We start from the raw sequence: 23,946 nt of genomic DNA on the forward strand, positions 1-23,946 counted from the left end.
GAACCTTTTCATGATATGCTAATTTTTTGAGATTTTTTTGAATTTTGGGTTTTCATGAGCTGTATGCCAAAATCATCAATATTAAAACAATAAAAGGCTTGAACTACTTCAGTTGTGTTGTAATGAATCTAAAATATATGAAAGTCGAATGTTTATCAGTACATTACAGAAAATAATGAACTTTATCACAATATGCTAATCTTTTGAGAAGGACCTGTATATACCTAGATGCCTCATTATGGACTGTTTCTATGGGCCGCGATACGTAAAACATCTGCCACTTTTGGAACGGTCTGCAAATCTTTGAGCGCATTGACTGTGTGCGTCTACAACAGCAAGTTATACGCTTGTATGTCTTTGAATATTCATTGATTATTATGGTGAATGCGAGAAGGCTGACGCGAAAACGTATCTGGAGCGGTCGAATAGGGCATCTACACATATCTATGGTCTGCTCGTCACTCCACGGAAGAGAGGGGCAGAGTCAGTAGAGCTCACTAGCATTTAAAGCAACATGGACTATAACAGCTGAAAACAGAGCTGATATTGATACCATTGAGAAATTTTAACCAAAATATGTTATAGACTTTTCATTAAGACTCTGACGAATCATATCAACTTAAATGGGCATCCGATGACCCCTTTAAATAGATTTTCTAATGCTTGATAAGATACTACAGAAAAAAAAAATCTAGTTGAAATTGTTTTTAGATTAGCTATTCTTTTCGTTTTGACATGTCCACTGATTGGGGGAAGTCGTGGCCTAATGGTTAGAGAGTCGGACTCGTAATCGAAAGGTTGCGGGTTCGAGTCCCCGGCCGGCAGGGAGGTGGGGGGAGTGAATGTCCAGCGCTCTCTCTACCCTCAATACCACGACTGAGGTGCCCGTGAGCAAGACACCGAACCCCCAACTGCTCCCCGGGCGCTGCAGCATGGCTGCCCACTGCTCCGGGTGTGTGTTCACGGTGTGTGTGTGTGTGTGCATTTGTTCACTACTCACTGCTGTGTGTGTGCACTTGGATGGGTTTAACGCAGAGCACCAATTTCGAGTATGGGTCACCATACTTGACAATACGTCACGACGACTTAAAAAAAAAAAAAATCAAAAAATATGATTATGACAATTTGTTTGTAAAAAAATTAAGTAAATGAAACAAATGAAATATGGTCTGCATAAGACTTTCTATAAAAACATCAAAATCATATGCATGCATGTAAGCATTTAAATTGTATATGTATATATGAAATGAAAAAATAAAATGCATGTATTTTTTCATTTTATATACATTTATATTAATTTAATATAAAAATTATAATCGACGTCAATATACACATTCAAAAATTTGGGTCCGTTAAATAATTTTCTTTTTTTTCAGCTAGGTGATAGTAAAGACTTATAATGTTACAAAATATTTCTATTTTGAATAAATTTGTAAATTAAAAACAAAACCTGTTATTTTAAATTGTAATAATATTTTACAATATTGCTTTTTTCTGTATTTTTGTCAAATAAATGCAACCATGATGAGAATAAGAAATATCTTTAAAAAACATCTTACTGATTCAAAACTTTTTTTAATAAGTACATTTCAGTGATGGGGACTCGAGTTTGAGACTCGGACTCGAGTGCGACTTAAGTCGCACACACAGTGACTTCAGACTCGACTTGAGACTCGTCCTCGAAAGACTTCAGACTCGACTCGGACTCGAGCTGCGGGACTCGTGAACAATGTTTATTTTTAGGAAACAACTGATGATGAGCTCGCTGTTATTCCCCTCCCTCCGTTACCTATAACCTGCCCATGTAACACGTGACGTACTACGTATCTGCTGCGCGCGGTGCGGCCACACTTTTTTTTTTTTTTTTATTTTATGCGCGGCCGCCATACATTAGAGGACAACGAACAAACATGTCGACTGCTGTGCCATTCATCGTTAGCTTTGGATTTAACCCTCTAAGCGCCAAAGTCGCAAAATTGCGACAAGACGTCATACTTCATGAAATGGGCTGTAGTTCCTAATCTGGTGTAATGGCTCATTTGTATTCCCTTCCACTAGATGGCAGACATGTAGTACTTCGATTCTAGACCAAAATTGTTCGAGGAAATAGCAGAGTAAGTGAGCTATCGTGTCATTGATGCGGAAGCAATTCAGTTCATAGCGTCTGAGTAAATTGTGAGATTTGTGAGAGAAAATCGTCAAACGGCTAATAAAATGTTGTACTGTGAGGATGTGTTGCAAATGTCATTTGCCGATTCTGACTCTGAAGGGGAATATTTGCCTTTTGGAAATGACGATCGGCCGTCTAATGATCGCGCTTCTCCGGGTACATCTTTTCCGCGCAATGGTGCCGCTGCGCAAGTGCGATCGTTCACAAAGCACAAACAAGTGATCATTTCAACACTTTGCCCAACGGGGATGGGGGTGGCAGGGGTGGACGTGGTCTTAGTGTCCATAGGAGAGATGTTTCTCTCTGATAATCGGCCAGATTGCGCTGTTTGTTCTGATCGCGCGCGCTCCAAGTGCCGCCGGCAGACAGTACAGGTGCAGTCAGTTTGGGGTAGGTCTGTGCGCTGTGCCATGCAATGAGAGGTACCATACTCTCAAGAACTATAAACTGTCACATAGATACCTGATTGGGCAGATAGCTGGTCAACTGATCAAAAAATAGGCACATGTATTTTACTATGGCACAGTAATATAGTAATAATTTACTACTTTCTCCTGTTTTACTGTTGATTTCCTCTTTTCCTGATCATTTGGAATGAGGATAAAAAGACAAAAAAACAACAACAACATGCAAATAAGTTCAAACATCCATTCAATATCTATTATTTCCTGAATATTACTGATGAACTTATCAAAAAGTAGGCTACTGTTCACATGCGTTTTACTACTATATAGTATAGTAATATAGTAATAATTTAGTACTTTCTCCTGTTTTATTGTTGGTTTCCTCTTTTCTGATTATTTGGAATGAGGAGAAAAAGACAAAAAAAACAAACATAAAAATCAAACATCAATTCAATATCTACTATTTCCTAAATATTATGAATTTCAAGAGGGGCGCCCCTGATGACGTCATAATATGCAAATTAGATGAGTATATTTACACCCCACATAAACTTTCGGTCATGCCCAACATTTTTCTAATTTACAGTAGATCTCTATCTTTAAGCCATTTCAAGCCACAAGCTTTTGAAATCTTGATGTCAAAATCCAGCATTTTTTCCAAAAAACCCTGGCGCCTAAAGGGTTAAGGATAGATTATACAGTTGGTACATTAGTAAAACCATTACGCCCATGGAGAGTCCCGTAAACCACATATCCAAGTGAGTGAGTGTGTGTGTGTGTGTGTGTGTGTGTGTGTGTGCGTGCGCGCGTGCGCGCGCGTGTGCTTGCGTGTGAGAGAGTGTGTGACCAGTGTGGTCATTGAAAATGTGTTCAGATATATATTCTTCACAGAAAATGAGCCAAGGCCAATCAGTCTGAGTTTGAAAAAATAATTAATCGTATATTTTTTCTCTTGATAAAAAATGAAAACGGGTCCTACAGATCCGAACACTATACAAGGGTTAATTGCCAAACTTGTGGTGGTCGATTAACGTAATCATTTACGTGCCGCTGGCTTCCATCACATTAATTAACATTGTCTGCAAACAGGTTACAGGATTATTGTTGATCATGTAACATTACACTGGTTTGAGAGTTTGGGATGTGTTGACTTACAGTAGTTTATAAACTATGATTAGTTGCATTTTCATTGCCATTTAAGTGAAATTATTGAACTTAAATATACAAGCTTGGTAAAAATAATCATTCTGAAGAAAATTTCAGATGGCTTTTGCATCTGAACTCTTCATATATTTCACATCGTTTGGTTTGTTGCAATAGTGTTTTGCATTTAGCTACGATGTGATGTTTGACCATATTAAGTCTTTCTTAATTTTTGGTCTGTACTGTACTGTGTTCTCATGCTACAAGGCAAAATACAGATAATATTAACTTAAAAGTAAAGCATTCTTGGTGTTTTTGTCATGTTGCAATAGCCTGTTTACACTGATTATATATAAAAATCAAAGCTGATACTGTATGCTAATAGATAAAGGAGTCATAATAACATATCACATGCTTTCAATTCTTTATATATAGCTATGCAGTGTTGGATGGGTCGCTGTACGTGATGCAACACTTATTATAACCAGAGACTTAATATAATAAAGAGACTTGAGACTTGACTTGGACTCTAGCTCAGAGACTTGAGACTTGAATTGGACTCTAGCTCAGAGACTTGAGACTTGACTTGGACTCTAGCTTAAAGACTTGAGACTTGACTTGGACTCTAGCTCAGAGACTTGTGAGCATCTCTGGTACATTTTTATCTGCACATAAGTGTCAACTTCCACTGACATGGAAACTAACTTTGGAGATATGATGAGCGATGTTTATAATAAACTATTTTAATACAATCAAGTATTAATCGCAATGAATAAGTCTAATGTTCTTATTTTTCAGATTTGCTGTATTAAATAGTAGTTTAAAAACACTGAGGGAAAATTCTTATGACCAAATACCTAAATATTTGGTATCTCTGACCAAACTATGGAGTGTATAGTCTCAAAGAAAATTGACATCCTCAACAAAGGACAAAAATAAATCTTTGGGTCTCAGGAGGATATTGTATTTTTGTTCCTTACTGATAAAAGGTAATTTTAAATATTTTTGTGATTAATTGAGCCTACAACTTAGTGATGTACATTCAGAGATATAAACGGTCAGTTTAGTGTTCTGTCCTAAGAGGATTGTAGAAAGCTGCAGAGATCTAACGACTGCTGTCAGCACAAACTTAATGGCCTAAACACTCCAACAATGTGGACGGCATGTTTGACAGATTGAATCAAATGATACACGGACAGACAAAACATCTCCAACCCCCATCATTATCAGAGAACTATGCCCTGCAGGTTACACGTCTGCATCAGGAAAGAGATATAGTTTTTCCGGTGTCCATCATTTCAAACGGTGGAATATTCTTCACGTATGTCCTGTCAGATGTAGAGAGTGATTGGAGTCCCTGCAGATTCACAGCGAGTCTCACCATGTCAGTTGGTGTGAGGTTGTATGTCAGTTGTGATAAGGTCATGTGATGCCTTGCTCCACCAGCCGTCCGAGTGCATTCATGTGGAGATCGTTTCTCTGAGTCTGAAGCCAGGCTCAAGAGTGGCAGAAGATAGCGGAATCGTCCGATTGTTTGTGGAGTACTGTTTGCTGGGCCTGCCTTCAGTCGAGACCCCGCTGTCCCTGAAGAAACCTCTGCCTGGACACAGCGTCTCCTACAACTTCAGCAATGGTGAACAGCGACATTCATACTAATCTCCATGCAATACCAGCCATTGCAATCGTTCTGATTTTTCTGCTTTAGTATCTATGACAGGATATTGAATCTTATGGTAGAAAGTTGTGAAAATTGGTGTATTGATTAGGAAGTCTCTGGACTTTCTTCTGACCAGTTTTAGGGTCTACACCGCAAACCTTCTAAAGCCACCATAGACTCAAAATTACACTTTTCTGCTTTGGACTACAATAGTGGTTCCTGGTCCTGGAGAACCCCCAATACTGCATGTTTTGATGTCTTGCTTATCTGAGGTCTTGGAGTCTTTTCTAATGAATTGATGAGTTGAATCAGATGTGTTTGACCAGGGAAGCATCTAAAATGTGCAGTGTTGGGGGTTCTCCAGCACCAGGATTGGGATCCACTGGACTACAACAGGGGTGTCCAGTCCTTGTCCAGGAGGGCCACTATCCTGCAAAACTTAGCTCCAATCCCAATCAAATATATCTGAACCAGCTAAAGGTCTTCTAGAAGCTTCCATCTCTGCTGGATATTGGCTCTCCAGGAGAAGGTCTTTCTTTGGGTTTAATTCCAAGCTCAAGAAACTTAGTGGTTTCAATTTTTGACCAACTAGAAAACACGGGTGGCTTGATCTAAAGCAGGGATCTCCAATCCTGCTTCTATAGAGCCACTGTCCTGCAGACTTCAGTTCCACCTCGGCTCCAACACACTTGCCTGAATTGATCAAGTACCACCTTGATTAGCTGGTTCAGGTGTGCTTGATTGGGATTGGAGCTGAAATTTGCAGGACAGTAGCTCTCCGGTGCAGGACTGGAGACCCCTTATTTTAAAGACATGACTCTGCTCCATTTAGATTCATTGGGTAATCCAATGATCGCTTCCTAATGAAACACATCTGAATCAACTCATCAGATCATTAGTAGAGTCTCTAAGACCTGAAATGGATGGGACAGATAAGGTAGACATCCAAATGAGTAGTGTTATGGGCCTCAAGGAACAGGGTTGAGATATACCGGGGTAATCCAGAGTACATTTATCAGCCACATTGACTGCCCACCATTTTGAATTTTATACTCTTTAATACCTTGCTTGGCCACGTAATTGGTTATTGTAGCTGTATTATTTTACTAAACAATGGCAAATAAACATTCTGTATCAGTAATTCATGAAATTAAAGAAAGAGACCTAAACAACATACAATGTTCTGACAGTGATCCATGTGGATAAAGAGAATAACCAACCCAGACGGCAAACTCTGAGGGCAGTGCTGGAGGGCCGGAACAAGCAACTAGAGCAGTGAGACACTTTCTGATCTATAATCAGCTTCTCTGTGGCTCATTCTTTCATTATATTAAGTATATAGTTGTAGCATATACTACGCTGTGTTATCTAACTCAAATAAGCAGCTGACTCTTTCATTGGCTGTGACAGTATCAAGTTCACGGTGGTGAGCGACCCTCCTGAAGAAGAGGAGCAGGATGAGGAGTGTGAGGATGTGGGCGTGGCCTACCTGCGTATCCTCGATATCATGGAGAAACGTATAGACATGAAGGACGTCAGCCTCAACAGTAAGTGTGGTTTAATTGCTATCACGAATTGTTGTTATAGTCGCAACAAATGTTTTCAGATTAGTGTGAATATTATTTATGTTATCTTAAATACTGGATTACTTGGTCATTTCCACAAATAGGATATTAAATAGGACCTGGGTCGTAGTCGTCGCCGTATCTGCGAGTCATCTGTGTCTCGTCACCTGTACCGTTTTTCCCCTATTGGCAAAGGAATGGACCCGCCCTACTCTGCCTCTGATTGGCTTACCTTAATGTTCTTACCCTCATCCAACCAATCGCACTCTTAAGGCCTAACGTTCAGACGCTGCAGGCAACTGTCCATATTTCGGACCGTAGTTGTTGCTCAAATGTCTTTTAATCAGATAAAGGTGTTTATCCTTGAATGGTGCACTGCAAAAATTGCTTTCCTACTTAGTTTTTGTCTTGTTTCTAGTCCAAATATATCCAGAAAATGCTTCTTGATTTAAGAATTTTTAGACAAGTAATTATGGTATTTTCAGGAGAAAAAGGTCAAAATTAAGTGAGTTTAGTCACCTTTTTCACTCCTGACGAGTTTGCACACCTGATTATGTCACTTCCAGGGTGTCACAACTTAATGAAATGTTACTTTTTTTTCCAGTAGCAGGGTGGCATGCAAACACCTAAATTTAGAATTTTTGGTAACTGGTCAAGCTAATACATTTTTTTATTTGAATGTGGATTAAACAGATAGCAATATCAATAGCCTATTATTACTGTGTCATATTGTTTTTTGCAAATAGTCAAGTCAAGACCACTGAGGTGGCACAGACATTTAATGTTTATTTTATTTTTATTTTTATTTAATTTCATGTTATATATTAGTTTATCTAACATATGTAGTAGTTCTTTCTCCATAGAACATGATATTAATGCTTTTTATAATGAGAAAACAGTTTGGTCTCTATTCATGGAAAATGCCATCTGCTGACCATAAAAACGTTGTTGTTGTTTTTCTGTCCCTCACTGTAGTTGTGGACGTTCAGGACAGCAGTGAAGTTATTGGCCATCTAGTTGTGACCGTCGAAGCTCTGGAGGCTCTAACATCCATCATGAAAGATCCAGAGCGTGATCGTCCACTAACTGCACTTGTTTAATTTACCAAAACCAATGATTTACTTTTTCCAGTCAGCAATATTATATATCCCCTAAATCATTTTTGTTTTTAATTAGATTCACCAAAACGAAGTGAAATGTAATGCACGGGGCGGTCGGTTTGGTTTTAAACGCTACAGACGGTGACAACATATGGGAACAAAACAGACCTTTATGTAAACGCCATCACACGGTTTTGATCCCTTACGGTGTGAAATCATATCCTAATGTTTCTCTTTATGGCCTCCAGTGTTGCGTTTGATGGAGCGCTGATGTTTAGACCTTTAATAACTTTGCTTAATGAAAAGGCTGTTAAGCCTCATTAGGCAGCGCTGTGGCAGGCGGCGATATTTTATTGAAGGTGCGAAATGAAATCTAACTGGATTTAATGGGATTAAATCAAGCTCTTTAAAATGCTAATGCTGATTTTCACGCGTGTCGAGCTGTGGCGCTCGCGCAGACACTCCTTCTGTTTTGGTGTGTGCAATTGAGTGTGAAATGTTACTGTTATCTGCACTGCAGATCATTTGATATTTCTGGGTCTGCATCAGAGAGTATAATTCAGATTTAGTATCTTTTGTCGAGATATAGATGCTTTATTTTGAACACACTGCAAACCTTTGTAGACCGCCTTATAAACTGATATTTGTAAATGCTTTATATTTATGAAAATGTCAGAGTAATGTATTAAAGAGTTTTAGTGTTACTTTGTTTTGTTTTCTGATTTTCTTAAAACCTCAGGTTTTTTTTTACTTGAAGTTGAAACTTAGAATCCATTTGAATTTTATAGTGACTGACTTTCTTCTGCTGAACATAAAATATATTAAGAAGAACTTTGGACCCCATTGACTTTTGTTGTATGGACCAACAAAACAGAGGCATTTTTCAAAATATATTTTTTTTGGTGTGTGTGTTTCACACAGTCGTTGAGGTTTAGAACCGCATGTGGAGGAGTAAATGTTGACAACATTTTCATTTTTGAGAGTTTGCTAAAACCAAGAGAGTCAATAATAAGTGGAGATACTTTGTAGCCGTTAACATTTATATCAGTGGTAGTTGCTTGGCTGGCACATAGTTCCAGGAGTATGTTACTTCCATTATTTTGAGCCAATCACCTGAGTTTGGTACTAGCAACATGAAACAGTCAAACTTTTGGCGCTTTTCTACTGCGTGGTACGACTCAGTAGGGCACGGTTTGCGTTTCCACTGCAGTTTAGTGCCACTTTAGAATGGGTGGGATTGTTCACATGTCGTTATGATTGCGCCGCCTTTACTGCCGTGACTCCTGAAAAACTTTTTTATTCCGCGTCTCGTTGGATCCGCTCCTCGGCTATCAACGAGAGGAACGTCTGTACTTCCTCAACACACAACGAAACAGCCATTTTGGAGTTGTTAAAAAAGGTGCGCTCATTCAAAACAGTTGCATTCGATCCTTCGCTGGCTGTGCTGATTTAAATCTAGCGGGTCTGTTGTGCCTCGTTTTCTCCGGCCAATTAGTGATCAGCAGAGTTTACACATCACATTTTGGTAACGATACGGTTCGCTTGGAACCTCAGCTGAGGTGGTACTGAAAAAAGTACCAGATACTGTACCAAAGTCTCTTTAAGACAAGTCCTGTCACTCGGCGGCCATCTTTGAAACGCCTCTCGGGCATCCAAGTGCAGCTCCTATCTCTTTGTATGGGGAACCATCAAATTCTCCAAAACGGTTCACTAAGCTTACGATTATATTTAATATTTAAAATCACCAATGAAATCGGACAACAACTGTGTCATAAATGTTGTTTCTTTTGCTCAAATAGCGTTATAAAAAGCATATTTCTCAGGCTAGATCAGCCAGTGCGCATGCGCAGTCCTGAGCGCGCGTCTCAGAGCACTGACTGTTTCTATAGCAACCGGGACTTCTAACGGCAGCTGCAGTGACGCGCTGACTTTACTGATTGACGATTGGTTCTTTCATTCAGAAGGCGGGGCTTCCTGCGATTGAGCGGCCATATTGAGCGTTGCATTTTTCCCCATTCAAAACAATACGAGTGACATGTCTTAGGTATTCTATAGTCTTTGACTGTACCCAGTGGAAAACGCCCCAAAAGTGAACCTTACCGTGCCGTACCATGCAGTGGAAAAGCGCCATTAGATCCCTAATAGAATGCAACAGTCAGGTTCTGGAAATAAAAATGCCATTCATGTTCTCATAGTGAAAATGATTTTTAATGATAACTTATAAACCTTCAAAGACAGAACTACTGTGAGTCTCTCCACGATCTCAAAACACTTAAATATTTGAATATATTTAATATGCATATTTTTGCAATAAACTTGAACATATTGTTTCTATCACCATCTTTACATGGATGCTTTTATATTTCTCCATTGTTTTAATTTGATTGTCTTTTGCGGGGGTCCATGGGATTGTAGTTCTTTCCCTCATTAAAGCCATTAAGTACAGTCTTGTACCTTTGTCTTTTTTCAGATTTTCTACGTGAATGTTTCACAAAGAAGTTTGTACTGTTGCCATTCTCCTCATATCTGGTTGGTTTGGTCCATGGCTTACAATGCTTTCATGAATACTTGCGAGAAATCCCAATTCAAAAAAATTAATGGAAAATGTACTTCCAGCACTGCAGAAAAAGTTGGTGGACACTAATGCACTCCGTAGCTGTTTGGTTAGCATTATTAAGTAGCCTAGCAATGGACGAGCGTGGAACAAGTCTTCATGTTTTGATGAACAAAGACACACTTTTTATAATGTTGCTGCTCTGATCAATCATGTACAGTAAGAAGGAACATGTGCTAAAAAAGTCAATAAAGTCCATAGCTAACAAACCAACTCATGCTAACAATGAAAAATAATTTGTACCTTTCTCCAGACACATATTGGCAGATGTTTTAGTGAGTTTGACAGAGCTTTCAGTAAGCCTGAGCTACTGTACATCAGTATTGGATGTTGGATGGCTAATGATCTCTCTAACGGGGTTCATGTGTTCAGCCAAGCAGCATCATTAGCCGAGCACATGACTTGATCAATATCATCGGTCGATACTGAGCCCTGCCGCCCAGTTCTGTCAGCTTTCTCTTTCTTTCGCACATTCCCTCTTGCTGGTATCATGCAAATGGCCCTGCCACCTGAAAAGAGGACAAGAAAAGGTGTCCCACGGGGTCTCATTAGCCATTCAGAGTTAAGATGTGGGGCGGGTCGTGTTGTCATGTGAAGATGATTGGAGCGCAGCCCTTTGACAGCTGTGACAGGCGGGTGGGTGGCCCCCAGCCCCCCCCCCCCCCCCCCCTTTCCACTCTTGGCCCATCTGTCAAATCACCGCTGAGCACTCTGGGAAATGACACAGGGCCGCTCCTCAATTAGACGTGTTAGGACAAGAGGGAAGTGTCATTTTGGTGACATGGATAACCTGAGCCCACAAAGGCCACTTACCGCCGGCAGATACTAAATGAATCTAGAGTGGAGAGAGTCGTGGAAATATCAATTTAACTGTCTCTCGGGGGGCACCTTGCACTTACATTTAGTTAAACCTGAAGCTTTATAAGTGATATGACACGACAAAAGCGCTAACGTTGAGATTAGGAACGGCGTTGAAGACTTTTACTTTAGGAAAATACAGATTTAGTCACAATTAAAAAGTAGTTCAACTAAGCAATGTTTTAGCTAACTACAATAGAACTTCCACATTATGTTAGAATTCGGTTCCCATTTGGTTATTTTTGAAGCATACATAAGTTTGCGGTAGGCTAGTTAGGCTTACAACCATAAAAAAAAAACAAATCCCGCACACTACCAAACTATGCAAAAAGTATCAAAAACGTTTATTAACAACGTTTCGGTCGCATGACCTTCTTCAGGTATTTTCAAGCATGTAATTGCTAAGTAAACCACATTTAAAAAGAAATAGTGACCAATCTTTTTTACAACCATGAAATAATGTTCGAAGAATGTTGCAAGGAGGTTTTTTTGAGGGAACCAAAAAAAAAGAAACTTTGCTGGTTGACCAATAATAGTCCTTAAAGATTTATGTTCTGGGAATGTTCTAGAGAAGCCAAAAATCATTAGGCAGGTAAATGTCAAATTTCAGGCCAATAACTGTTATTCTACACAAGTACTTGAACTAACTGAGCTGTCCAAACCCAACTTTCATGTGCTGTATATTAGAAAGGACAGTTTCAGAGAGCCCTTGGATTAAATCAGTATGCATTTGATGAAAATGAACAGCGTAGTTGTCATGTCAGTTGTGTATTGTCTATTTTTTAAACATATTTGCAGATAGCTAGTATAATAATAAAATAGAAGGCCTCTTAAGTGTACTTAACTTTCATGACTGTTTCTTAACACACTTAAGTATTCTTTAAAAAGTGCATTTTGCCATAATGTCCAATTTGTAACGATGTCTGAAGTTTTATTTTAAAGTACATTTTAAATCACCTTTTCAATCAAAAAGCACAAACTTCAGCGAATTGCATTTAATATAAATTTAAACTATAATATAGTTTATTTAATTGCAATTATGTGTCTTAAAACATTAAATATGGGTTTTGCCCTTAAGTATAATTATTTAATGTATATTATTTGATAAGTAGTTGTTTTAAAGGTATGCTAAAGTACTTCTTTTTCACAAGGGAATTTTTTCACAAAGGAATTGCAACCAAAACTTGTTAGCTGTTAGCTGCTGTATAGCAGTGTAAATAAAGTTGTAGTCCTTATATTACAATAGTTTAAAAGCAGTTAATGTCATTTTTAAAACTTTTCAAAATTCACATTTGAGGTAATTACAGTCCACAATTGTGACAATTACTCGTAAATTTGAAAACTTTGAAGAAAAAAAAAAAAAAAAAAATTTGAAAATTTCTTTCCTAGGTCTGAACTCTATCTCATCAATTTTCAAGTATGTTTTGACTGTCTGTGATTGTTAAATTTTTCCTGACATCGACGAAAGTCAGTTTACTTGTCGTTGGTGTTTCGGTGCAGATGCATAAATAATACTATGGTGGTTTGACTGGCAGTTGCTTTTCCTGTCAGGACTTTTCTTAAACCTTTCATGAATTGCTAATGGCATCATTTAAAGCTCAAACACACGTGTCCAGCGCTTTGCATGTCCGAGACAGACGGACCCACTCCGGTCACTGAGGCGTGATGTTTGCCCTTACCACTGTCTCTCCAGCTCCTCACCTTTGACTCGGCTCTGTGTTTAGCGGAAGTGCTCTGGTACAGGACGGCTGTATCGCCGGACTTGTCTAAATATGACTGGCCTGTCGGTGGGTTTCATTACACCCACTCAAGCTCTGCCCAGCAGCCCGTTCCAGTGCCGCAGGCCTGTCAAACGCATGATCAGGGGTGCATGAAGACAGGAGCCTCTATCACACTTCCTCTTTTTTAATATAGGCAGATTTCTCTTGCTGTAGTGGAAGTGTATTTAGATGAGCAAGAGGAGAGCGTTATAGAGAAAGAGGATGTTGTTTGGACCAGTTCCTATCTGGTTTTTGATGGGCAGTGCTGGTCTGTTACTGGCACAAGCTGGTTAGTGTTGCAGGCTGACCAGTGTGCCATGCTGAATGATGGTCATCATAATTAAGTTCTTATAGCTGGTGACCAGCTTCAATTCCAGTTAAAACTACGTTTGTCAGGTTTGGTGGAAACAGGAATAAATCTATTATTAGAACAATGTTTAACAATTAAAAAGTACAGCCACGGTATCATGGCACAGTGATGGTAATAACTCAGTAATAACAGTGATTACTTTTTTTGGCATAACTATGGTACATACCCAAAATTATATGAAATTACTATCTTGTATGTCCAAAAACAATTAATAATGGCAATACTGTGGTCCAATGATGGTATCAAATGGTAATAACATGATAATAACAGATCTATTACCAAGTTTTTGGCATATGCCCAACATTCCATGTAATTATTATCTTCATATCGAAAAAAAAAAAAAAAATAGTGTTGCTGTGGTATATCCCCAAATTACATTATTTAAATATAAATTTACTCAAATATGGTATCCAAATATTTTAATACCCAAATATGGTATTACAAAAATGTCCCAGAAATATTTACATTTACATTTATTCATTTAGCTGACGCTTTTATCCAAAGCGACTTACAATTGCTATATATGTCAGAGGTCGCACGCCTCTGGAGCAACTAGGGGTTAAGTGTCTTGCTCAGGGACACATTGGTGTCTCACAGTGGATTCGAACCCGGGTCTCTCACACCAAAGGCATGTGTCTTATCCACTGCGCCATCACCACCCTATATATGGTACATGCCCCAGAAATATTACCATGGTTATTAACAAAAGGGTATTTCCATAACACACACTTAAAATATAGTATTGTATTAGTACATAAATAACATATACATGGTATGCCATGCCATGGTGGATGCCCCAAAATTGAGTATGAAAAAGTATAAAAGCATTGTTGCCATGGTACTACATGTAAAAATATGGTTTTGCTATCAAAGATACCCAAAATTTGGTACTTCCCCCTTAAGTATTACCCAAAGTAAGCCTTCAAAAACACATGGTATTTCATAATACATTTCTATTATTACCATCTGGTGTGTCTAAAAACTAGCATTACTGTAGTATGTGCTCTAGACTGTAACTGAAGAGGATAAGATTCATGGAAGGTACAGAAACCACCACTAGGTGGCGTTATGGCACCATTCTTTCCTCTTTCGTTAGAGATCCTGTCCTCCTCTCAGTCTTCTACACTGAATGCTTTTTAATGGCATTTTTGTCACAAGACACATTGTAATGTCGGCACCTCTTGCCCAGTGAACTCTCCTCAAAACCTGTTCCCTGCCCTGGTTTACCGTAATAATTAGCTGCACGAGGAGCGCCACTTTGGTCAAGCCTTACGTGAGGACTGTGACATTCCTCCGGTTAAGAGACGCACTCTCAGGCCATGTGTCCCTGACCTTGTGTTTTCATTGGCTCCCTATTAACAATGCTTGAATGTATGCGTGGCATGTCACCTCCGAAATTACATTTTCAAATCAGCCCTGTCATGCTCCGTCACACTGTTAATCGTTCACAGCGTTTAAGCTACTGTACCGCTCTCAGCACTAACTCACTCCGCTGCTTGTATAATATTTGTGTTGAGATTACGTGATCCATACTTTAACCCACACACACACACACACACACACACACAACAAACCCTTCACCGGCCTGTATTTAAGCTTATTGATTTAAACACAGACATAAAAAGCCTCTTATCAAGAGCACTGTAAAAGCATTAGCATGTTATTGACGGCACTTGCACAGTCAAAGCCATTAAACTCATTGGACTGTGTTCCTAATCTGTTTTTCACTCAATGCTTTTCTCACATAGAAGTCATACAGTTAACGCCACAGACTGCGATACTGTTCAAGGCCAATTATTCACTTAACAGCCTGAAAAGAAAGTAGTCCTTAGAGACCATTGGCAAAGAAAGTCTGAATCGATATATAAGCAGTGCTTTGTAAATGACATTTTTGTATCCATTGCCTTTGCATAAAAAAGAAAGAAATCAGTAATTGCCTCGATGTCATACTATCATAAACACCTCAGCACACCCATATGCTAAATTAGAAACAAAATTAAATGAGTTCTTCATTTTCTTTCTCATTTGAAACGATTTCAGCTCTGATACTAAAATGTATAATACTCTGATCTGTGTGATTTCATTATTTTAGTGCTAATGTAAAAAAACATTAAATGAACTAAATTTATAACATAAAATTGGGACTTTAGGGTACAAAGTAAGCCATTAAACCCTATTTAATGTTGTGTTGTGTGGGTTTTCTTTAATTGTGTTTTTGCTAAATGTAGATCATCTAGTTTAAACTACATTTAAACGTATTTTACTAAATCATAAACTAAATAAAATTAAGCAAGCTTTTCACTTTCTATACTGATTTTATTTGAGATTTGCAAAATTTCAGTCTTGTTAGCCAATTTTGGCATATGATGCCCTGATCTGTACAATATCATATCATTCTAAACATTAAATTAGCATAAAACATTGAATGAATAGCATTTATAAAATTACGAATAACAGGGTTGCAGATTTAATATAAAGTGTTAAATGCTGGTTTATAGTTAATAGGTGTTGTAAATTAATAACACACATGATTTTTTGTAATTTTTCTTATGATAACAGGGATGAATGGTTAAAGAATCGTTACAATTTGAATAAAAATGACAAAATGGAATTTCAATTTAAATTCCTTGTACAATATTATTGTCACGGTGCACACACGAGGAGGATACAGGAACACGCAGACGAGGATGTAAACTCAAAATAACAGTCTTTAATGACTCCAAACCAGGCAGGGCAAGACCAGGCAAGGCAATTATAAACTAAACATTCAATTCGATTTTTAATTTCTGTATTTTTTGTATTAATTTCTATATTTTTTCAACCCTGTTACTAAAATTTGGAAAATAAATACATCGATTGCTGTGATTTAATTCTTTTTTTTAGTTTTAATCCTTAAATAATCATAAAACATTAAATGTATACATTAAAATAAAAACAAATTAAGAATGGGTAACAGAATTGTGGGTAACAGGGTTGTGGATTTAACATAAATTAAGCTCTCACTCATGATAGGTTAGCTAATTTGGAACCAAATGTTGGTTTCTAGTTAATAAACATTAACAAATATTTGTTTCACAATTTTTCTTACAGTTACTGAGTTGAATGGTTAAATTTCATTAAATATAATCATCACTACAAATTGTTTAAAACTGGCAAAATGCAAAGTGATTATTATTTTATATATATTTTTGTATACATACAGTTTTGATTTATATACATCAGAATTATTGGCACCCTTGGTAAATATGATCAAAGAAGGCTGTGAAAATTAATCTGCTTTGTTAATCCTTTTGATTTTTTATTGAACAAATTCACAAAAATCTAACCTTTCATTGGACAATAAGAATTTAAAATGGGGGGGGGGGGTATCATTATGAAATAAATGTTTTTCTCTAATACACATTGGCCACAATAAACGGCACCCTTTTATTCAATACTTTTTGAAACCTCCATTTGCCAGTTTAACAGCTCTAAATGTTCTCCTATAATGCCTGATGAGGTTAGAGAACACCTGACAAGAGACCAGAGACCATTCCTTCATCCAGAATCTCTCCAGATCCTTTAGATTCACAGCTTCATGACGGTGCTTCTTCTCTTCAGTTCACCTCACTCATTTTCTACAGGGTTCAGGTCAGAGGACTGGAATGGCCAGCAGAAGCTTGGTTTTGTGCTCAGTGACCCATTTTTGTGTTGTTTTTGAGGTTTGTGTTTGGATCATTGTACGGTTAGAAATCTTATAATGGGCCATGTTTGGATCTTCCAACAGAGTCAGTCACTTATTGATTTTTTATCTGTTGATATTTGATAGAATCCATGATGCCATGTGTCTGAACAAGATGACCAGGACCTCCAGCAGAAATATAGGCCCACAACATCACAAATACAGCAGTATATTTCATTGTACACATGGGGTATTTTTTATCCCTGTGTTCACCAAACCCATCTTGAGTGTTTGCTGCTAAAAAGCTCATTGGTTAGTTTCGTCTGACCATAGAAGCCAGTCCCATTTGAAGCTCCAGTCCTGTCTGATAACTGAATATGCTGGAGATTGTTTTTGGATAAGTTAGGAGAATTTATCTTGAAAACCTCCCAAATGTGGTGATGTAGGGGCTGTTTGACAATTATTATTTTTTTTTTCTGACCCCAAGACTCTTTACTATTTTACTAACTCTTTACAGACTATTTTCTGCAATTCTCCAGCTATGGTCCTTGGAGAGTCTTTAGTCACTCAAACTCTCCTTCTCACCGTGCATTAGGACGATATAGACACACGTCCTCTTCCAGGCAGTTTCCTAACATTTTCTGTTGATAGGAAATTCTTAATTATTGCCCTGATGGTGGAAATGGGCATTTTCACTGCTCTAGCTCTTTTCTTAAAGCCACTTCACTAATTTGTGAAGCTCAATTATCTTTTGCTGCACATCAGAAATATATTCTTTGGTTTTTCTCATTGTGATGGGTGATTAGAGGAATTTGGACTTTGTTTTTCCTTGGCTGGATAATTTCATGTTCATAATCACCCTGGAGTGCTCAAAATTGTGAATATGAATGGGAATATATATTTTACTCATAAGAATGTCTAGGTCTGCCAATAATGGTGTCCAATGTGTATTTGAGAAAAACATTTGTCATGAGATTTCCCCCTCATTTTCTATTGTTTTAGTTCAATGAAAGGTTCGACTTTTGTGATTTCTTTTTTTTAAATAAAAGATAATTCTGCCCACGACTATATATATATATATATATATGTATAGGAGACATGGTGTTAGCTTTCACTGTTATGCTGATGATACTCAGCTCTATATTTCTTCACGGCCTGGTGAAACACACCAAATTGAGAAACTAACGGGATGCATAGTCGATATAAAAAACTGGATGACTTGTAACTTCTTACTGCTAAATTCTGAAAAAAACAGAAGTGTTAATTATCGGACCTAAAAACCCCACATGTAATACTGCAGAAATTAGCGGTACAGTTAGTGCTGTTTTACTTGCATGTGCGTGATTCTCTGGCATTCGTGTTGATAAAGCATGTTTGAGTGATGCATTCATCAGTGATCAAGAGCCATGGATCTGTACAGCTTTCATCAGGCTGGAGGTTACAGCTGTGTTAAAGCTCCTGGAGTCCCCACAGGTACAGCGCACACACACACACACACACACACACACACACACACACACACACACACACACACACACACACACACAGACAGACAGACAGATCAATCTTTATATTAATGATCTTTACAGAGACAGATGAACTCTGCCCCCATCCACATTTAAATTACCTGCCCATTGTCTGCTGGCCGCTGCCGCCTCTGGCAGTCATTTCTCAAACACCACCTGGGTTGGTTTAACCTGAGATTAACACTTGAAGTGGCTTTTTTGTGTGTGTTAGTGTGTGTGTGTGTGTTAGTGTGTGTGTGTGTGTGTGTGATATATGAACTGGAGATTTTGCTACAAAATATGTGTTTACAAAGGTGAATAATGTATTTTCATCAAATATCTAAAATATTTTAGAGGAAACCAGGACTAGTTTTCACACTTTTTACTGCAGTGAATATTTTTTACATGCATAACAAAAAGAAAACTAAAAAACTTGCCTACAAATAAATTAGCACCAACCTTTCATTTCTAGCGACTAGGAGGAAAATGAGCTTCAGGTTTGATGGAGGTGCTGTAGGTTCAGCCTTCAGTTTGTCACTGTGTTTGTCTGCGCTGACAGCTTTATGTGATCAGGGCGATTCTGGGACGGGTGTCAGGTAGGTAGTGTATATGACAGCTTAACTGAGTAAATACAGTGATCTGTCTGCCAGCTGCCAAACACACTCGAAATCTACTGCCATCCACTGCGCCGGGTGATGGAGGATTGAGCGGCAGTGCTGAAATATTTCTCAGAACAGTCTGTATGCTTGTCCGGACAGAAACTCACTCTGTAACAACCCGTTTGAATGTGTTTGTGTCTTACAGGTTCTGTTTCCTTCCCGTTTGTACAGAAGTAGCTACATGTGAAGTATGCTAGCAGACTTGTGTTATGCAATTCAGCTTTGTGTGCGATGACATTTGTGTTTGGAACAGGCTCACATTACACTTGAAATCTGTGTTACTCTGCAAACTAGCTGTTCTGTCCAGATGGTAAATGTTTAATTACATTTCATGTGTGAATATGCAGAATTGTGAATTTCATATATACAGTATATATATCCTTAACCTCCTAAAGAAAATTAATAACAAAGCAAAATGCATTTTTATTTCTTTATTTAATAAATCTACAGGTCTCATTAGATGTATAGCAGATAATACTGTGCTGTAGATAAGTGTAATAACCTAGAGCACTATCTAACATGTGACGGCTGCTCTGTCAATTCTTCAACCGTTAGGAACCTAGGTGTGCTGTTTGACAGCAATCTTTCATTTGAAAGCCATGTTTCTGCTTTTAATATCGGAAGAATTAATACAACAGGACACAGCTGATCACTTAGAAAGACCTGTGAGGAAACTGCTCCAATACTTATGATCACATCAGATAGAGGGATGAACTCTAAAAGTGCTGAACTTCTTAGCTGCTAAAACATCTATGTGTTGAATCACCCAATAATAAACTGTGACATTCTGTAGTTTTGTCTCATATTCATCTTTTAATCATATTTGTAAATGTCTTCACTCCACAGCCAACAGAGCAATTTTGTCTTTACTGTTCAAATACTTATGGAGGGCACTGTATTTTATATATATATATATATATATATATATATATATATGTGAATGTGTGAATGTGAAGTGACATTCAGCCAAGTATGGTGACCCATACTCGGAATTCGTGCTCTGCATTTAACCCATCCAACGTGCACACACACAGCAGTGAACACACACACACCGTGAACACACACCCGGAGCAGTGGGCAGCCATTTATGCTGCAGCGCCCGGGGAGCAGTTGGGGGTTCGGTGTCTTGCTCAAGGGCACCTCAGTCGTGGTATTGATGGTGGAGAGAGCGCTGGACATTCACTCCCCCCACCTACAATCCCTGCCGGCCGGAGACTCGAACCCGCAACCTTTGGATCACGAGTCCAACTCTCTAACCATTAGGCCACGACTTCTCACGTATATATGATGTTTTATTAACAAAGTTCGGGAGGAGCACGTCAGATACTTAGCCTAATTAAACACAAGTGGTACGCAATCAAGTCAATCAACTCACGGACATAAATACAGCTGACATGCCTCCACTCATTTGACGGTCTATCAGCATCCCTCCACCACCCCTTCTCCACCAATATCACTAAGTTCTCACCATACCACGGGGGGATACTCTGGGTTCGGGCCATTCCCGAGCTCAGAGCCCTTCCCCAGGACAGCACGCCAACTACGTATTACCATACTCGCCAAATACGCATTACGTAACTCGTGCTAAATATATGTAAGTGTGAACTCGTGAAATGTGTGTGTGTGTATATATGTGTGTATATGTATGCATTTCATAATATTTTCCAGTAACTCTTTATTTTGATTGTCCTTTTGAGCGTTCTGTTGACAATCAGTAACTTTACATATACATGTCATCAAACTCTCATTAGTGTTAGTAGACTGTCTGATTAATATCTGCTAACTCTTTACTGTGGTGTTCTCTCAACAGACATCCTACTGACTATAAGTAACGTTTCAAGTAAATGTCAACTTAACCTAATCCTATCAGTTTACTAATACTCTACTAACACTCTAAATGAGAGTTAGTAGACATGTAGTTGCTAAGTTACTTTTAGTCAATAGAAGGATCAAAAGTGATTTTCCATTTTTAATAGGGGGAAATCATGCAGTAACAGGGTTGAAGAGAAAATGTGGGACAGCTAAAAATTACTTTTTGGGTGATTAAAATATAACTAATATCAAAAAGATAATATTATGGAATGATTTTAATAAAGCTGAGAATGTCAAGACCACTGAGATGGGTCCACAGCCATGTGCGTGATTCTCTGGCATCCGTGTTGATAAAGCATGTTTGAGTGATGCATTCATCAGTGATCAAGAGCCATGGATCTGTACAGCTTTCATCAGGCTGGAGGTTACAGCTGTGTTAAAGCTCCTGGAGTCCCCACAGGTACAGCGCACACACACACACACACACACACACACACACACACACACAGACAGACAGACAGATCAATCTTTATATTAATGATCTTTACAGAGACAGATGAACTCTGCCCCCATCCACATTTAAATTACCTGCCCATTGTCTGCTGCCCGCTGCCGCCACTGGCAGTCATTTCTCAAACACCACCTGGGTTGGTTTAACCTGAGATTAACACTTGAAGTGGCTTTTTTGTGTGTGTTAGTGTGTGTGTGTGTCTGTGTGTGTGTTAGTGTGTGTGTGTGTGTGATATATGAACTGGAGATTTTGCTACAAAATATGTGTTTACGAAGGTGAATAATGTATTTTCATCAAATATATATAATATTTTAGAGGAAACCAGGACTAGTTTTCACACTTTTTACTGCAGTGAATATTTTTTACATGCATAACAAAAAAAAAACTTGCCTACAAATAAATTAATACAATATATATATATATATAATAAATATCAATGTATGCATTGATAGTTATTTATTATGAGACTGGATTCATCACCAAAAGGATGACTTTATGTGAAAACCCACTGTTTCAATTTAACAGCATATCGTCAGTCCAGTGGTTAATTGTTAATTCATGCAACAGGAAGTGACACTAATGCTATTCTCATTTCACAATCAAAACAAATCATAGTTGTTTACACTGAATAATTTGATTGAAACATTCAAAAGGTGTTCTTGCACCGAAGGGCCAAAATGTTCCTCAACTATATCACTACCTCTGTGAATGAATGACCGATAGTTAGCGTTATTATAACGCTCGTGACGGTTACGTGCGTGAATAAGCATGCCTTTTCACACCTTAAGAGAATAAACAGAATAAATTAAGGAGTCTATTGCCTTTTGGGTTAGACATTAGACGTCTTTGCTTCGGACAAGAGGGTGTGAAATGTTAGTGATTAATTTCAACTGAATGTGGACATGAATGTGTATGGCTTGCTTTGTTTAATGGTCCATCCATCTAACCTAGAACCTTCTCCAGGATACAAGACCTTGAGAAGTTACAGCTGAATACAGTAGAGCTTTGCTGTATTTGAAAACATGGTTTAGCGTAATCCTTTTGTAGATATTTTTAGAGACTTTCTGTATGAATTACTATATGTTCCCACCTCAGAACCAAAGTACCAGGGCTATAACACATCATACCAGTATTCAGATTGATAGTCAACAAATATGGAGTTTGAATAGTTTTTAAACTATTACTATAACTATTGCGAATCACTTATAATTTTCCATGATTAAGTGCGGCATTATTTAATTTCTGTTCACAGTAAAACTGCATGCTGGAAGTATTCAAATCACTTTGATTTTTGTCAAGAACAATGCTATCTACAATATGTTTCCTATAACAGAGCTGAACTGTTGAGCTTCACAGGGTTGATTTAAGCTAATTTGCTAACTAAATGCTAGTTTATATTTGATAAACAGAAAATGAACAACAGACATGTGTTTTACACATCATCTTCAAATAGCAGGGTTGAAAAGTTTAACTCAATGAACACTACAATTTGTGTAAAATTAACAAAACTGATTTTTTTTTAACTATTAGTTCCACTTCCTGCCAATGAGAGAGTCCAAATATCACTTAATGGGTGTCACAGTTATATCAAATGTTAGTAGGGAGAAATCATGCAATTATAGGGTTATAGACCAAATGTAAAAATGTGTTTTGTTTGTGGGTATGGAATGTTTTGGGGTTGAATATCAGTGCAAATACAACTAGTAATAACCTTATCTGGCTAAATTATTTCAGATAACAGCCAGTGTTCTTCTGGTCTTTGTCAACAATATTTTACAAACATGTTTTCCCTAAAAAAGAGCTGAACGATTAAGATTCACAGGGTTGACATCAGTGAAAACTGATGAAATAATGAAGTAATAAAGTAAGTTGCCTCTTTTTGAAGCATGCAGCCAGAAAGACTTTGATAATATCAAATTCCCCCAAAAATATTAACTGGGGAAAGCTACAGCATAACAGTGTTGAACAAAGACAAGTCATGCATATCATTCAGATACACCAGATTATTATTATTTTTAATCATTACTATTACAGTCAGCATTGTTGAGCAATTTATAGCATTTATTTAAAATAAATAAAGATGAAACAATATTCTTAGGAGGAAATGTTACAGCATAACAGGGCTGAAAAGGGAAAATGGCATAGAAAGTAGCAGTA

The 23,946-nt window shown here is 37.9% G+C and overlaps 2 protein-coding genes across 3 annotated transcripts in view; both read left to right on the plus strand.

The window, feature by feature from the left end:
• rpgrip1l (RPGRIP1 like) overlaps positions 1-10,483 on the plus strand; it is a 35,581-nt gene extending 25,098 nt beyond the window's left edge. For both annotated transcript variants that reach the window (XM_079414155.1, XM_079414156.1), the window contains exons 23-26: positions 5,164-5,350; positions 6,565-6,649; positions 6,785-6,921; positions 7,915-10,483. In XM_079414155.1, the coding sequence (XP_079270281.1) occupies positions 5,164-5,350; positions 6,565-6,649; positions 6,785-6,921; positions 7,915-8,039 (534 nt within the window). In that variant the 3' untranslated portion in view covers positions 8,040-10,483. The remainder of the gene's footprint in view (positions 1-5,163; positions 5,351-6,564; positions 6,650-6,784; positions 6,922-7,914) is intronic.
• The window catches only part of LOC306868005 (histone H3.2-like), a gene marked incomplete at its 3' end in the record, with an annotated part of 468,278 nt that overhangs the window by 191,077 nt on the left and 253,255 nt on the right, over positions 1-23,946 (plus strand). The window lies entirely within an intron of this gene.

Source organism: Barbus barbus (genome assembly GCF_936440315.1).
Source record: "Barbus barbus genome assembly, chromosome: 50".
NCBI classification, from domain to species: domain Eukaryota; kingdom Metazoa; phylum Chordata; class Actinopteri; order Cypriniformes; family Cyprinidae; genus Barbus; species Barbus barbus.